The sequence below is a fragment of the Dermacentor variabilis genome, chromosome 7, assembly GCF_050947875.1.
Source record: "Dermacentor variabilis isolate Ectoservices chromosome 7, ASM5094787v1, whole genome shotgun sequence".
Classification (NCBI taxonomy): Eukaryota; Metazoa; Arthropoda; class Arachnida; order Ixodida; family Ixodidae; genus Dermacentor; species Dermacentor variabilis.
In genome coordinates, this window is record NC_134574.1 from 26,669,865 (window position 1) to 26,684,572 (window position 14,708).

The window sequence follows — 14,708 nt, forward strand, 5'->3', positions numbered from 1 at the left end:
AGCTACGTGGCCATTGGGAAAAAGAGACATGTAGCCAAAGACAGCGGCCCAGCTATGCTCTGGAATGGCGAGGGAAGAGGGAGCTGGAGGCCAGACAGGGCGGGTGGAACGCGGAGATGGCGAAAACTCGGCGGAAGCTGCTCTTCAGCTGCTGCGGCCGCGACTCGCGAGCTGAGCGGGTGCTGCACCGGAGATCGCATGGCTGCAGGCTGACGGGGCTGTTTCCCAGACAACCTGCGGCTACGATCTGCAGGCTAAGAGGAGTCGACCGGATGATCTACGTGCCTCGGTCACCCCACTGCCCTGACTCCCTGACCCGGTCAACCGCGGGCCAAACGTCGGACGCAGCGATGTCGACTCCACGACGCATTGGTGGGCCCAACAACGTGTCGTCGGAAGCAGCGACAACTAGGCGATGCGGCTACGTTGATGGACGTCGTGTGTAAGGACCTTATACAACATTCTCAATTAACTCGCTCTGTGGATAGTTCGTTGTGTGTTAGGTTTCTGCTACTGGATTTGCAATGTGTGCTTTCTTGATATATGTATTTTTCTTATGCTCATGCCCACAAAGGCTTTTCCTAACTCAAACGTTCCTTGGGTTGTGTTTACCACCATGAGACTTTGATAATGATAACTCGAAACTGGCGTCATTATGAAAATTTGTTTCAAGTAGATACACTTGGAAACTCGCAGGCTACAACTAGAAGGTTGCAATATGTGCTGTGACATAATAATCGAAAAGTTATTTTGTCAACTTTTGTTCATATGTTGATTACGCATTTCATTTCTCATGCAAGTAGTATCTGTCTAGTAATCCAGCTCAACGACTAGAATTATGCTATATGCCAAAGTCGATTCTTAATAATTCTGCATGGCAAAAAAAAAGAAGAAAAAAAAAACGGTACAATATTATTTCAAAGCGTGCCTACAAAGCTTCAGCTATGTAGCATAGGAAGAAATTCACTTGTAAGAAAGTTGTTTTCCTCTTCATTCATTTATTGTCGATGATAATCACTGCTTTTTATGTGTCTTCTTGGCAGATCAAAATACACCCATTTCTGAGGAGTATCAAACATTACAAACATCTCCTGACACCTCAAAGTAATGAAAGTGAACACCGCAAGATTGGAAACATACCAAACTGTGCCCATGCCCAGACAGAATGTCTGCAATTTGGCACAAACAGCTACGTGTGTTTGTAACAGTGTCAGCAGAGATCTGGCTCATAAAACAAGCAGTGAAAAAAGTGGTTTTAAATCACAACTGCCACACTGTCATGACATTACTGCCTCAGCATGAGCTGTATTATTATACTACTTTCTTGCATATTCACATATGTGGGAACCATAAAATGCCCCGAAATGAGTACCGTGACACAATAAAGTTTAAAAAAAAAAAGCCACAGCAAAGTCACAAGACCACTGCATTGTCATGTACACTGCTCATTACCACAATACAAAAACCACTGTCACTACTCCCCACAGAGAATTGGATTTAAGTCACTTTTGTACAAAACAACGCATATTGCATGTTTGATTTAACACACACAAGAGCCACACTTGTAACCTTGGTAACATTTAGTTAATTTCTTCAACCTTTGTGATACTGCATCTACCAATTTTAGTACAGTCGTTTTAGGTGTAGCTAAAGCAAGTCGCAGTAGTGTAATCAACAACTACGGGATAGTTGGCATCACGCAACATTGTGATGGCTTTGCCATGCAGCACTAGTAGAGATTACTATCACAAAAAATTTTCAGCAGGAATAAAGGACTGCAACTACCACTATTGCTGCCAAAAAGGCATTTTTGTAACCACTATGTCTCTGTAATCTGTACACTTTCAAATATGGTTGCAAAAAAAAGGTATACTTCTGGAGTATTAAAATTTTGTCATTTCTGTCTACCATAGACATAGGTGAATATGCTTTTATCAAATATTGTTTCTCTCTAGGATAAAAACATTAGGCTAGAAAGATATCTTCTACAGAAAGAAGGAGGCTAAAGGTGGCTCACAGTAGCTGCAATACAGAGTATATGCAGTTGAACCACAATTTAATTATTTGCGTTCACAGCAAAATTTTGTTCGTTGTATCAGAACTTCGTTGTAAAAGAACAAACAAAAATTGCTGCTAACAAATCCGTGGTTGGAGCTGCAGAACTATGCAAACCAAACCAGGCCAAGCCAAAGCTTTCGTCTGAGATGGACTCTGCTTTTTGTTAATAGCACCAGTGACCAAAGCACTTTTTTCAGTATAATGGTTTAGCTGCACAAAGGAGAGCATTCGAAGCTGCAAGGGTTGCAGCTTTTAGCTGCTGGTGTGTATAGCACTTGAAGCCATGTGCAAACAAAAATTTGCTTCGCTATATTCTATGCTGCAGTGGATACCGAATTTTGTTATAGCAGTAAAACACTAATCGAAGTAAGTAATTGCCAACAAAATTTTGTACCTACTTTGTTATATCTGATGATTCATTACATTGAGGTATATTGGAATGCAGTCAGTATGAATACACGGACTCTCAACCCCCTGAGTAAATGTGCAGGTAGCAAAAATGAGGCCCTGCTGCAAATGCATATTGAGTTTGATCATTTTCATGCAACGAAAAAATAGTTGTTATGCACAGTTGCCGAAATTAGTGCAACTCTACGACAGATACATTCAGAAGAGCATGACAGGCATGCAAAAGCAGTGACATTTGATTCCAAACTCTTAATGCCCTAGTTTAAAGCTGCACCATCCATAAACTCTGTCTCAAAAGGCTGATTGTATGGATTCTTTAGCCACAATTTTCTTTTTTTTTTTTCCATACTGCACTGTTTTTTAATCTACTCCAAAAGCCCCTACCACAATGCCATGCTGTGCAACTATAAAGAAAGATATCGTGCAAAAGCGCTTTCCCACAAGATGTTTCAACACCAACTAACCCAATCAGTTAGGCTATAAATGAAAATAAGGTTAACAAGGCAGTGCTGACTTGACGCTTCCAGAGGAGCATAAAACAAGTCGCAACAGTTGAAAGTTGTTCTCACCTGCACGTCAATGCATCAGCATTCAAACCTTGAAAAAGTAGCATTTGGTGTTTCAAAATGACATCATTAAAGACCATCCTTCTATACTTGCGGACAACTTTTCTTGCCGAGGAAGAGAAAGCTATGGGGGCGGTGCTTCTGCAAAGAAGTACATTTGTATGTAGTCCAGACGAGCTTGGCACCAGTTTGGGTTTCCTCAACTTTGCACAAGTTCTTTACTTTAGTGAACGAAGAGACAATTAACTTGATGTGAATCAATCAATGTTTAAATAATATGATATGTACCGAGTTCTGAACAGTTCTGAACAGCAAGCAACACAGCCTGAACCGGAAACCCAAAGCGGCCGTTTGATCTCGGCATCGGTTGGGACTTGGAACGCGCAACCGACGCTGGCGTTGGAAGTGCCAACGCCGCCGTCAGCTAGCTTACTCGCTCGTTTGTACATGCCGATGGTTGCGATTTCTAGAGGCAGTTCGCATAGTAACAGCTCAGAAGCTGCAAGCATTTGTTTTGTGTACCTTGGCAGTATTTCGTTGCTGAACTTCTTCAACAGCCCTCAGGAGAGTTGATTGGCAGGACAGGAAGCGACGAACACTCACCAGAAGATGCGTGCGCCATTTTGCCTTTGAGGAATGTGTAAAAAATGCGACGGTCTCGGATGCACAGAAGTTCGAAAGGGTAAACTAAAAATACAATAAAATACCAGTAGCTGACTGGTGAATGTTATGGATCATTTCAAATTTGGCAGTTAAAAAGCAAAAACGAAATATTATTCTCTATTTCCCACTAAGAAAATGTGGACAAAACTGCGGGACTACTTCCAGCAGCAGTAAAACAGGCCCCGCTTTGTTTCCGCAGCCTTCACTTCATAGCCAAGAAAAGCTGTCGAGAATTTCGAGTTTTCGTTCAATACTTAATGAGCCCCCCCTCTCAGCTCCCCCATCATTCTGCCGACTCATCTCAAAACACTTCTGAATGAAGTTCTTTTTCTAACAAAAAATTCTGGCTAAACACCACCTAGTGGATGCCCATCAGTTCTTACTGCATGCTTAGGGAACAGATAAGAAAAGAAGAAACAAGATCAGTGATATCATTGTCTGCAACACAATGACATGACCACACATTAATTAACTCAATGGTATAAGGGTTAAAAACAACTGACTTAAAAGCTGTCCACCACCACAGGAGCTACTGTGTCTGTCTGCTCAATACCGATGGATCGGTGCACATGAAAAAAAGAAAGTTTGCACAATCACAGAATTATAAATAATATGCGCCCCCAGTGTGACATGATTCACACCACATGCACATGCTTTACTACATGCATGGTGCACAGAGCACAATTCTCGTGATTATTCCAAGAACTAATTTGACAGAAGTCAGCCAACAATAGCAGCACTAGTTTACGTTCTCACATGCCTCCCCACATGTTTGTGGCAGCAAAGCACTACACTCTGTGAAGCTTAACAACAAGAAGAAGCTTCACTGAGACCTACGGAAGAAGGCGAACTGAGCCATCAAAAGACTGTACACATCTCAAACACGACACCGCCCAACTCGGCTGTGCATGATGGCCTACAACCCATGCAGTACTGCGACAAGTACGACCCATTTTCATTGATATGGTCCAAACTATCCACAATTGCACCTCTATTTAAAGACACCCTTGCAAATGGCAGAGTGGCTTGGCTTGAGTTGAGTCAGAGCTGGACATTTGCATTTCCACGTTCATGCACACACAACAATAGCGTTCGGGAGTCTCACGAGTCCTGGAACTCTTGTTTCACTAGAAAAGCACAGCTGTTTTTCCAGTCAAGCACTCGCATGTAAATGTTCATGGGCGCTGTCCAGGCGCTAGCAGAGGGCCTCGGTGCTCTTGAAGAATTGCCGGATGAGGTCGTTCACCCGCTCGTCCCGCTCCCTGTGCACCCAATGTCCCGCGTCGGCCAGGTACTCAACACGACCAAAGGCCTGCAGAATGCTGAGCTGTGCGAGTTTGAGTGTCAGGTAGCGGTCACGCTGGCCCCACACGATGAGCGTGGGCGTGTTGAGGTAGCGGAAGCGCAGGTCTCGGAGGCGCTCGTCTCTCCGCCACAGGGCGCGGTAGTGATTCAATGCCGTCGTGAGAGCTCCTGGGCCAGAGTAAGAGTATGCGATTTGAGGCAGTACATGACAACGCCCACTTTAGTTGCCCTGCCCAATGAGGAATTGATGTTTTTGAATGAGTACTGACATGATATTGACTCCTGGCTAACATGCCCCCACCCTGATCACATTTTCTTTGTTACGACTTTGTTATGAAACCTTACCAAGATGACCACTGTAGTGCTACAAGAGCTTCCGAAGTCAGGTGTATTTTTCCTTGTCTGTGAATATCTACATAAAACGTTTACAGCAGTATAGAATACCAACTCACCCATTTGTGGACAGAGAGGAGATGTTACCACTCAGAATGCAGAGACATGAGCCTTGCGAATCTAGCTTTTGTGACAGTCATACAAGTGGCTAAGTTGTAATCAATTCCTGCAAATCTCTGTTTAAGCAACGTCCATCAAGACCACAGAAATCAGCAGATCAAGCACTGAGCCCAAGCAAGGAGGGGAGAAATTCTCAGAAATATGGTGTTGTTAAACTAGTATACGGACACGGCATTTTAGGCAAACTTTCAAATTGATAAAAATCCCACAGGCATGACAAGGGTAGGGGGTGATGTAATAGCATACATATTAAAGATGACTGACCTTTAGATGCTGCACACAAGCAGCAGCTAACTTGGATCAGCAAAGACCGACAAGCAACACATTACTTTAAGGCCACAGTGACTCATTTAGAAACTTTGCTGTCACCGATGTCACCTCCGTCAGGAACTTCTCCTAATAAACTGGCTCAAAGTGAGCACCCGTCTGAGACATGGCATCCAGTGGTGGCCCAAAAAGGAACCACACGTAGCATCACAATTTTTTCCATGTATGCATCTTTTGCAACCTTACGCCAACACATCCTTCAACACCTCGAGAATTCAGCAAACAGAACCTATTTTTCCTAACGATGCAAAACTTGTGAAATCGCACAATAAGCTCAAATTCGCAAACCTTTAGAAGAGTTCTGTATGAAGGTCTGATCATACAGAACTGTACGTTTGGACCTTACAAGGTCTGTGCTAAGGTCTGTTCCCATCTCAACCCCCCCCCCCCCCCCCCCCCGCAAAAAAAAATATTAGAAAAAGTCAATGTCCTGAATAGTTCTACTTTTTCTAGGAACCAATTTTGGTTTCAGCACCCTGGAGCTAGATGCATCGTGACATTATGATCCACTGGCTTGGCTTGCTCTCTTCCTGCGATCCATCCTTGTAGCTACCGCCCGTGAGCATGGCCAGAAGAAAGGAGCACAGCACACTGATATTTACAGTGGTATGTTATCTTAGTTCGTCGCCCAGTTCTGGGCCGCCTGCCGCAGAAGAGGTGAAAGAAAGGAGGGAGGCACCAGAATGTGCTTCTAGGGATGGAACTGTGAGTGGCGTCACGCATGGTTCCACCAAAGACAGAAGAGCGTTCGGTGATGTGACCGAAGGCACGGTTCCCTTCAACACCACTGGACAGTAGTGTCCTCCGCACATAACAAACATCAAAAATCACCATTATGCCTGCCCTATTGTGGAAGTTTTGCCATATTGCAGTCATTCCTTGCCTTTCGCTTTGCGTATAGATGACAGTTTGCGGCGGCATAGCGTCAACCAGAAGGCGTTTAAGATCACGGCATCGGGAGCACTGGCAGCAAGGCTTTGCTCGGCGTGCTGCTGCATGCCCACTGCGCCTTGTGATGCTTAGAAGGCCAGGAAACACTCAAGCATTGCAGAAGAGTCTACCGGTCTAAATGAGAATGCTACAAAATATCCCTAACACCCAAATGTCATGCAGGAAGCAGGACCTTCAGCCCTTCAAGCAATTTAGTGAGCTTGAGACTGGGAAAGAAATCGCTTAGTCTGCACTACAACCTAGCACTTAAACATTTACGTTACATACTCATAGCCATCCTGCGAACTTCTTTAGGATCCACATCATCATATATACGCCTTATTGTTACACAACGTCAACAAATTTTGCTCTACGTCAAGACATCATGATAATGTCAATAATGCGTAGTCCAGCATTTTGAGACGAAATTTAGTTACCAAATTGATATAGCGCCTTATGTTTCTCAACCTTCATATTTGCTAAGCGTCACATGCAAACCATGTATGAAGCGCATAAATTTCAAGGACAATAAGATCATAATGCACCATATGTGCTGCGGGTGCGAATAAAACATGCAAGGCTGAGCTGAGAAGGATGGTGGCTTGATTAGAGGTAACGTGTTGTCTTCCTGTGCACTTAGTGCTGGAAGTCACGAAATCTAGAGTTTTGGAGACGTGTGGAAGCAAGAGGTCAACAAAGCATTTGTTCCTCTTTGCCTGCACTCTTCATCACGCTGGCATTGCGACGGGGAGTGCTCGCGATCATCGAGCGAGACCTGTTTGTGTTTGCCTGTGCATATGTTGAATTGCAAAATATACCACTTTGGATGGACTTTAGTGCGCTCCAATTTCATTCCGGTTCAGAGAACTAACAAATTCACCGATAATTACGATACTCCTTAATGGGAAATTTGAGCGGTGCTCTATACATGTTTTAATTTTGCAATAGAGTGGACTCTTTTTAAACAGAACTTCTGTTTCTGTTTAACAGGAGTTCCATTTACTAAGAGACATTGCAGAGAGCATTGTATAAATACAAAACCAACCAACCATGAGGATAGTGTTCCATTTAAGCGGCAGTTTAGTTTAAGCGAATTCTATTTATCGAGATTCCACTGTATATTGGCTGGTATAGACCATCTGCCTTGTGTGGCACATTGCAAACGGACCGAAGTGTGAAGTGACTGCCACGCTGCCATGCGGAGCAGCAGGTGGGCGCAATTCGCAGCAGCCGGTGACCTCTGCTCAAGCAGCACTTTGTTTCCATACAGACAATGCACCCTATTATGGTGCCACCTTGCAGCCATAATCGCCATTAAGCCAGTCTTGTGCAGCACTACGCCTTTCTTCTTACACTTTCACCATACCCTCACTTTCCTCCTCGTGCTTTTCGCTATCGTTGTCTTTCATCACCCACTGTGCTCCGCATTTGCTTTCATCTTTCGTTGTGCTCGTTCGCTCAGTTATGAGGGACACCGAGGGACGCCGCCGCCACCACTCGCCGCAGGAATGGATGCCTAAGAACTGCGCTCTAAAATTTATAATGGTTTGCGAATCGGTTCACAACACTGAACAATTTTGCAAACCGGTTTGGCAGAGTAAGCTTTATTCTGCCCGTTGGTGACATGCTGCAGAGTGTTAATGTCTTGTATGCATGGTGCACGCGCAGGCTTTGTCAGGAGGTGGAATAAATGGGCTCCCTAACCCATGAGAGACAGAAATCAATGTTTATTTTTTTATGTGAATATCAATTAACTTTATTGCTGCACACCTAAAGCAAGCATACGCAAAAGTACGGTCATCTTAAACAGTGTCGTTGCAAGAGTATATGTTACATGCTGTGGTGCCTCGATGTATCGTTGCTCTTGTCTGTGTTTCCTTTTATTGTTATCTATAATGAGTATAGCAAAAACAGAAGATGTCACGATCTGCCTGGATTCATGAACAAGGGAGGGCTCGAGACACCCTCCATTAGACAGATGCTCCACAGCGTAGTGGTGATGAACGATGACTGACCCCGAGCAGCTGTGCTCGTCGGTGTTTATTGCGGTGCGGTGACCAATGTTGCTTACCGAGCTTGGCGGGCCAACGAAGATTATGCCCAAGGGGGTGTCACATGCTTGTTACACCCCCTTACCCTCAGTTTGTTTGTCGACAACAAACGTCCAAGTTCAAAGTGCAAGGCACTGCCTCTGCCCTAGCCGGGTCGACGGTGCCTGCTACCCAGGCGAGTAATGGTCCGGTGGCCTCCACTGTCGAGTACTCCGCCTGGGCACCAGTGTCGATGGGTCGGGTGTGGCAACGCTGGGTGCTGCCTGAGCCAGCCTCGCTCCATCCGGAGGGTCCACAGTGGTCGGCCTTGTGAGTGGTGACGCGCTTGACACCGGCCCAACAGGCACCGCACCACTGGCAACGCTTGCCGCCTCCGAGGTGGGTGGTGCTCGGCTGGAAGCGACTGACTGGTGCTGCCGCTAGTCCTCCTGCGGGCTGGAACTCGGAAGTGGAAGTCAAGGTGCTGGCCAGGTCCCGAGGCGAGGCCTGACATGGTCGGTGTGTCTGTGCCACGTGGCCCCGTCTAGCATGCAGACAAGCAGCGATGACACCACCTGTCCGGCAGACCAGGGTGGGCCAGAACGGAAGTTCCTGGTGAAAACTGGTGCTTCTGACTCCGGCAAAGCCCCGGGATGGCACCCTTGGTCAGCAGCCAGCTTCTGCTTCAGCTGCTTCAGGAGCACTATGGATCGGAGGTCCGGATGCAAGACGTCCAAGGGTGTCCGACTATCCGACCCAGCAGGAGCTCACAGGGGGCATGGCCAGTGACATCGTGGGGTGTGGTTTGGTGCTGAAACAGTATCCGGGCAATCTGCGTCCGGAAATCCCCAGTCTGGCTCTTCTTGATCTTGTCCTTAATGGTTTGCACCACCCGCTCGGCTGCACCATTCGAAGCAGGGTGGTACGGCGAAACCATCATCCAGCGGATTCCGTTCTTCGTCAGCCAGGCCAGGTACTCTTGTGCTAGCGAAAGCAGGACCATTGTCGGACACAATAACGTCCGGCAACCCTGTCGGCCTGTCGTAACGCTGCAATGGTCGCAGCTGCTGATGGAGTGGTGACAGGTAGAAACTCCACCCATTTTGAAAAGGCGTCCACCACCACCAAGGAAGTAATGGTCCTTGATGAGTCCCCCAAAATCCACATGCAGGTGGGCGTCACAATCTTGGTATCATTAGAAAGCTGAAAGTTTCACTGTTCCGCTTCTGAATTCTTCGGCTGTTGCTATCTTGTAACAAACGAACAAACACAAAAGAAGTGCGGGTCAAATGGATGTGGTCACACGGGCCCTCCGATAAAAGCAGGTCTCTGATTGGCTGCCATGCTAAAAGGAGTCTCCCCATTGGCTGCTGTGGAGGCAGCAGGTAGCCACAGTTGTCTTCTTCACAAACAAGGCAATGACGTGCCCGGCGTGGTTTGAAACCACGCCGGGCACGTCGGTGTTTTTATTTGACATGCAGGATTTGGATTTCTAAGAGCACTCAGGTTAGTGATTGATCGTCGTTCGTTCGAGAATAAATTTTGGATGAAGCTAGCCTTCAGAAAACAGAAGCGCTTGCCTGTTACAGCGAAAAAGAGGTGGCGATTAGCAGGAGAAGCACAGCACCCGAGTGAACATGTTGATAACATGCCACACTGTCTTGCACCGTTTGGCTCCAGCAGCGAAGCCGACAATCACCCTGTGCCGTCGACAGCGCTAGCGCGGTCGACGGAAGACGCGCCGACGGAGGCTTCTGCATCTTGGCGTACGGCCGCATGCATCAGTAGCCAAGATGGCATTGTTGGAGGTGACGCGGGTTGCAGGTCATCATCGCTGTACTCAATTTCTGTTTTATCATGTGACACAGGCATGGAGCCAGAAAGCAAGCCCCAACCGTCGACGAGTTACAGTGTGAAAATCAGATTCACCGGACGAACGGTCGCCTGAACGTCGCACCATTCAGACGCACCTTGAGCCATGTTTCATGTCGGCGGTGACGACAGAAGCATGTGCACGCAGCGTTTGTGACTCCCTTCGCGGGTTGTCGAAACTGAATGTAAATTGAATTTGATGGACCAGCAAGGCCAAGAAAAATTTCCAAAGCCCAACAAATGAAGAGGCAAAGGTGCAAGAAGATGCCTGACAGCAATGATGCCAAATATTACAGCACTGGTGAATTCTAATAAATCTGCAGGCTTGCAAAACTTTGCAGCCCGTTTTCTCAAATCTGTTCCTTCTTTGTCATTCAGCTCGCTCGTGGAAAGCATAGCACAACAATGGCTGGACCTATTTTGATCCTGTCTGTTTTGCTGTGATCCATAAACTGCGCTGCACACCCAGTGAGTCTCAAAATGATTCTTTATCTTTCCATTATTTTATTATTTCACAGTAGCTACGTGGCTCCAGGTAGTGAAGCACAGTCACATGTACCTCATGTTGAGCAAAAAATTATTAGGGCACTAAAAAAAAGAAAGTTGTACCTGTCTTGAAGTAGATTAGGCATTTGGGCAAACAAGCAATGTATTCCTGGCTCCGTACTATGTTTTGGTACTGTGCCAGGCTTTCCGCATGCAAGGAACTTAGAATATTTTATAAAATTCTTATATAAGAAAAACAAATCAAGATATCTTAATGAAATTTTAGATTTGTCTTTTTATTGCAATGTGCTGTGTATGCGCCAAATCTTAGCCCTTTTGCCAAGAAACAAGAAAGTTAGTTCTGATTCCCTCCTCGCCCATTAATTTAATTAATAAGCGAATGTTTACACCAATTTACACAGTCAATAAAACTACTACAAATATTCTGTAGTTGTCTAATACTTTGCTATTGTTATTAATGCTACGACTTTCAAGCAAAACAGACATTTAAGCGATAGCCTTAAGTGGCGCATACCTCTAACGACCTTGAAAAAAACGCATTGTCCAGTCCAATGGTACAAAAAACTATCATCGTCAACAACGGCTCATACCTCCCTAAGCAAGCAAAAAATGCAATGGCTCATCTCTCTCATAATGCAAAAGCAACAAGCACTCATCAAAGTTAAGCGTACAGTGTATACATTCATTGGAATAGTGCATACAACGTACATAAATGTGGCGTCTAGTTGAATCGTGCAAAAAAAACCCCCCAAAAAATGTGATCTTCTCAATGGCTCATACCCCTGTAAGCAAACAAAAATTGCAATGGCTCATACCCCCATGAGGCTAAGGCTACAAGCGCTCGGCACGCTGAAGCGAACGGTGCTTACATTAACTGAAATCACCTATACAGCACACAGACCAGCATCTGTTTCAATCCCCTGCTGAGAGGATCCAATGTAAAGTCAAAGAGAAATGTCGTGGGCATGAGTGTGGTCTGCTATACGATGCGATGCCGCAGCTAAACGTTGATAACGAGCCGAAGAAGCCGGACTGCGAAAGCAGGAACGCGATGATGCGAGATGGCGCATTACAAGTGTGCAGCAAGCTTATGCCTTCATGTGTTACAGGCGTGCATTTGCCTCCACGTGTTACAGGCGTGTAACATGCTGCTGAATTTTTTACTCATGGAACGAACACTATAAACAATGCGTACCAGCTACCATAATTTCGAACACCAAGCCAGATCTTCCTTGATTTCTCAGATATGACACACATGCAGAATGTTGCAAATTTAGAACGAAACAGGGGTCAGGAGCAACAAATTGTCACTCGCCTAGCCGGTTTTGATGATACATTCGTCAGACTATGTGGAGATCAGTCGGTTGATAGCGTCGTCCCGCTATGGGCAACACTACAAGCCTTGGTGACAGAGTGGACATGAAAGCTTTGCAGGCTTTGCTTGGTACCGCCAATGTGTAAATATCGTCGACATGGCATGAAACCGTACCTTTTGTTTCCAACTTACAAATTCAACAAAATGATTTTTTTTTGTCACTGAAATTTCCTTTTCCTGACTGCCCAATTATCCACAAATTTTTTTTGGCACCTTCCTCTATCTATCAGCAAATGTATTTATCTGCATAAAGAAATAAATTTCAATTTAAAGAAATTTTAGTATAATAAGGCAAAGTGCTCATTTTACCAACTTTGTTATATCTAGGTTTAACAGTATGTATGAAATTAGCAAGAGGCAACTGGCCAATGAACGACTGCATGCTACTTGAAGGCACAAAACCAGCTGGAGTAGAGAACCTCACTATGAAATGAACAAGAGGAAGGTGAACCTAGGTGCCTCATTTTCATTAGTCACAACCATATATAAAGCCAACAGATAATAAAGGCAAGGAAAGTATATGAAAAATTACCTTAGGTTTTAATTGAATTGTAGAAATGATTAGATAAAGAGTAATGAAACTCGGCAGGATATTCTCGAATCATTGAAACATTGCAGTTACATTTTTTCACTGTGCTGCAAAGTCTTAGTTGAGAAAGGAAAATATCAACGGTGACTGAGCGTGCTGTACCTGGCCGTGAGAGGGAATGCTTCGCAACCTCCTTGACGTCCACCTGCGATGGCCCAAGAGCTTTGTCGATGAGCTCAAAGTCGTTTGCCTTGAGCATGGCTTCGGGTAGTTTGGGGCTCTGGAAAGTCACCATGTACCTGAAAGAAAGAACAGAGCAGGTGGGCCAAAGGTTGGGCGTTTCCCTGGAGGACCAACATCAGTGCCTCTCCCAGAGATGGATGCTGGTCATGAATGGGCTAATAAGTGATTGAAGAGCTCACCATACATTCACTGTGTAGTATGAAATGACACTCTCGACTTTTAAATGGACACTGGCCGTTGTACAAGGTATATTACTGTAATGTAAATTATGCCCCCGCAATAGCAAAACAACTCTCATTGTGCGAGCAAGCTTGACAAGGCAGAAAAGTCAAAAACGAAAGATAGCTGGCAAGTTCCCAAACCAGCTTGCAGTGACATCATTGATTTTCATGACACCTGCTCGGGCCCAGTTCATTTTTTTACCGGTAAAGACTGCATTTTACAGAAGTCAAAGACTGGACATGGCAAGTTTTTAGAACATTTACTGATCTACAACAGTGCAAATACAAAAGAGCACCTCAAAGTTCGTGACATAGCACTGATGCACCAGCAATGGAGTTCTGGTGCGAAATAAATATTCTAACCTTGACTGCCATTTTCTTTTACATTAATCAACAAAATTAACAAAAACAGAGTTCTCACTCTGTGTAACAGCCTTTAGATAGCTCAAACCTCATTATAACTAGGTTCAAGGGGAGCCTTCATTACTTCGTTATATGCATTATTGCCATTTACTGCAATATATCCCCATTGGGGTGCACCATTGAATTGAATTCTGGAGTTTTACATGCCAAAACCATGATTTGATTATGAGGCATGCCGTAGTGGGGGACTCCGGATTAATTTTGACCACCAGGGAATCTTTAATGTGCCCTCAATGCACAGGGCACAGGCATTTTTGCATTTTGCACCCATCGAAATGTGACCACCGTGGCCAGCATTCGATCCCACAACCTCATGCTTAGCAGCACAACACCATAGCCACTAAGTCAGCGCAGGGGATGGGTAAACAATTGTAAATATGGAAATGAGGAGACGGCTTTTGTGGCTCGTGGAACCGCTACACAGCCACGCATACCATGAAATTTGACTAAAACAACAAAAGAATATTCAGTGTGTGCAACGCGCGACTCAGCGCCTAATGTAACAGCCTTTAGATAGCTGCCTTCTGCTCCATTGTGATGGTTCTTCCCTTCCGCTTTTTCCTTCGCTCATCGCAGTCGAGCAGCGCATGGTACACCACACGGCGTTCTGCTGCGTGATCGAGGAGGCAAGCGAATATCGCTGTGCCAGCTTGGCTCAGCTGGCTTGTGGGCTCCGAGATCGCACTGGTGCCAATGCGATCTTGGAGCCCAGGCCCAGCTGCCACGCCACGTGGCGCG

At 45.4% G+C, this 14,708-nt stretch overlaps 1 protein-coding gene across 1 annotated transcript in view; it reads right to left on the bottom strand.

The window, feature by feature from the left end:
* Positions 1-955: 955 nt before the first annotated feature.
* Positions 956-14,708, bottom strand: part of LOC142587378 (AB hydrolase superfamily protein YfhM-like) — a 37,457-nt gene continuing 23,704 nt past the window's right edge. Inside the window, exons 5-6 of the mRNA XM_075698333.1 lie at positions 13,246-13,382; positions 956-5,168 (exon numbers count right to left, since the gene is read on the bottom strand). Coding sequence (XP_075554448.1) covers positions 4,891-5,168; positions 13,246-13,382 — 415 coding nt within the window. The 3' untranslated portion in view covers positions 956-4,890. The remainder of the gene's footprint in view (positions 5,169-13,245; positions 13,383-14,708) is intronic.